Genomic DNA, 2,623 nt, shown 5'->3' with positions numbered 1-2,623 from the left:
ATCGCCGCCCTCTTCGCCGGCATCATCTACACCTACGCGCATGTCCTCTGGAAGGCCCATCAGCACGTAGCCAGCTTGGCTGAGCACCGGGACAGACACCTGTCTGGAATAGCCCGGATGCGGCTGGATGTGCGGTTGGCTAAGACCCTGGGGATGCTCCTGGCTGTGCTCTTTATATTCTGGTTCCCGGTACTGGCCCTCATGGTCTACAGCCTGGGTGCCAGGCTAAGCGACCAGGTCAAGAAGGTCTTTGCCTTCTGCTCCTTGCTCTGCCTTGTCAACTCCATGGTCAACCCCATTATCTATGCCCTGCGGAGCGGGGAGATCCGGTCCTCTGCCCATCACTGCCTCGCCCGCTGGAAGAAGTGCGTGAGGGGCCTTGGGCCAGAAGGAAAAGGAGAGATCCCCAGGTCCTCAGTCACTGAGACAGAGGCTGATGTGAAAACCACCCCCGGGCTAGATTCCAGAGAGCTATCCTGGCCTGATGAGCTCTGATCACTGATGTGATCACTTTCACATTATGAAATCAGCCAAGTCAGAAGTCATTTCACTCCCCGGAGGAGGAAGAGTGGCCTTGGTCCTCTCATCTGACTTGAACCAGCCCCAGAGGCCTGGACACTTAGCCCTTTCCACTGAGTGTTGGTACTGACCCCTGGAAGGTAGCCTGGTCATGCCTGTCTGCATGACCTGATCACAGTCTGTTGGGTAGTCAGGCCCTGTGAGGGGTGGCAAGGTGGGCAGGAGGCAGGCGGCTTGGGACAGGCTCAGTGCAGGTCAGAACAACCTTCCCAATAAAACAGATTAGTGCCTGAATTCTCCAGAGACCCCAGGAGCCAGGTGGAGCTTTCACGCTCAGCAATGAGGGACCTGGAGGAGATCTGGGAAGAATGAATCATTCTCCTGGGATCTCAGGATATCAGATGGGATGGCTGGACAGCCCTTCTTCCTGTTTAATTGTTAGGGGCCTCCTTGGTTCTAGAGCTATGAAAGGCCCTACCTGAAGGTCACCCTTCCCACAGAGGGCCAAGAACTAAAATTCGATGAGGATCAAGGATGTCGATCCCCCTCTTGCAAAGGTAACTGACAAGTCTCCAGTTCAGAGCATCTTATTATTAGGGCAGTGGCCCTCTCTGACACCCTGATAATCCCCACCCACAATCACAGTGTCTCCTAGGGACCTGGGGAATACAGAGGAGGCTGGGATCACTTGGCATGCAGAATCTTCAGAGAATTCTGTTGGTCTTGCTAAGTCCTTTTTGGTGGTACCACTGGAAGCAGGCAGTGTGCCAGTCTAATCCAACTCCAAGAAAAAGGAAGATATACACAAAGGTTTTATAAATCCCCGAATTGTTCCCAGCCATCCCTCAATTCAGCCCCTTTGTCTCCTCTACCACCTGAACCCTATAATAAATAATAAACAGAGCAAGTGGGAGGAAGGGGAAATTCCCTTACCATGTGCCAAGCATAGGGCTCATGTCCCACAGTCCATCAGCTCCAGCAAGGATTCGGCCCCATGCTTTTGAAGATCCCAGGATACCCATGTTTTACATTATCAGGGAGGCTGGATTCCTACCAAAGGGGCTTAAAGCAGTAGGCAGGAGAAATTGTTGATGGTGAGGAGGATGCATAAGAATTCTGATGCAATTATTTGGGACTACAGATGGAATAAAAGGAAATGTATTGATTAAACGTGTCTTCATTTAATATTTACAAGACCAGGTGTTTGCCATTCATTCATTCATCCAACCATCTCACCAATACACACTAGGCTCTGTGCTAGATCCTGGATGTCCAGCCATAAATGAGACTCTGCCCCTGTCTAATGGGGCTCACATTCTACATTCTGCTGGGAATAGACCCAATGAAGAAAGAAAGTTGATGGTGGTACAAACAAAGAAATCATCAAGGTCGTGGAAGAGAGATTATTTGAGGCAACTTTAGTAGAGTAGACCTACTATGTGCTTTGGTCATGAGTTGACTGGCATTTATTGAGATGTTACTGTGTGCCAGGCACTGGGCTAAGTGCTTTTATGTATTTTAAATTATTTGGCTGTGGTGCGTCTTAGTTGAGACACACAGGATCTTCCAGCTCCACTGTGGCACTGGGGATCCCTTAGTTGCGGCATGTGGAATCTAATTCCCTGACCAGGGACTGAATCCCGGACCCCTGCATTGGGTGTGCAGAATCTTAGCCACTGGACCACTAGGGAAGTTCCTGGGCTAAGTGTTTTTAAATGGGGAATCTCAGTCTCACAATAATCTGATGAAGAGAGTTTGGTGGCCGCAATTTACCGATGAGGACAATGTCTAAAAGGCAAAAATCACTTGACTGAGATCACACTACTGATATGTACCCAAAGCTGGGGTTTTCAACTCAGTTCTGTTTGACTGCTAAGCCTACCCTCTTTACCACTAACTTCTTGGCCCAGTTCAGTCAAATTCTGCTTGATTCGGATAGTAATAATAAACAAGCCTACAAATAATCAGACTTCAATAATAATAAGTCTAATAGTGACAAATATGTATAAAGTATAAGTGGTAATATGACTTAATAAATCCAATAATAATATTAAATTTTCATAACAGCAAATTCGGAGAAGGCAATGGCATCCCACTCCAGTAC

At 48.3% G+C, this 2,623-nt stretch overlaps 1 protein-coding gene across 1 annotated transcript in view; it reads left to right on the top strand.

Moving 5' to 3' along the window:
* CNR2 (cannabinoid receptor 2 (macrophage)) overlaps nucleotides 1-2,140 on the top strand; it is a 37,166-nt gene extending 35,026 nt beyond the window's left edge. Inside the window, exon 4 of the mRNA XM_010830244.1 lies at nucleotides 1-2,140. Coding sequence (XP_010828546.1) covers nucleotides 1-495 — 495 coding nt within the window. The 3' untranslated portion in view covers nucleotides 496-2,140.
* Nucleotides 2,141-2,623: the final 483 nt, after the last annotated feature.

This window comes from Bison bison, unplaced genomic scaffold (assembly GCF_000754665.1).
Source record: "Bison bison bison isolate TAMUID 2011002044 unplaced genomic scaffold, Bison_UMD1.0 scf7180017864516, whole genome shotgun sequence".
Lineage (NCBI taxonomy): Eukaryota > Metazoa > Chordata > Mammalia > Artiodactyla > Bovidae > Bison > Bison bison.
The sequence above is the reverse complement of the archived record's forward strand: the minus strand, read 5'-3'. Positions and strand labels throughout refer to the sequence as shown.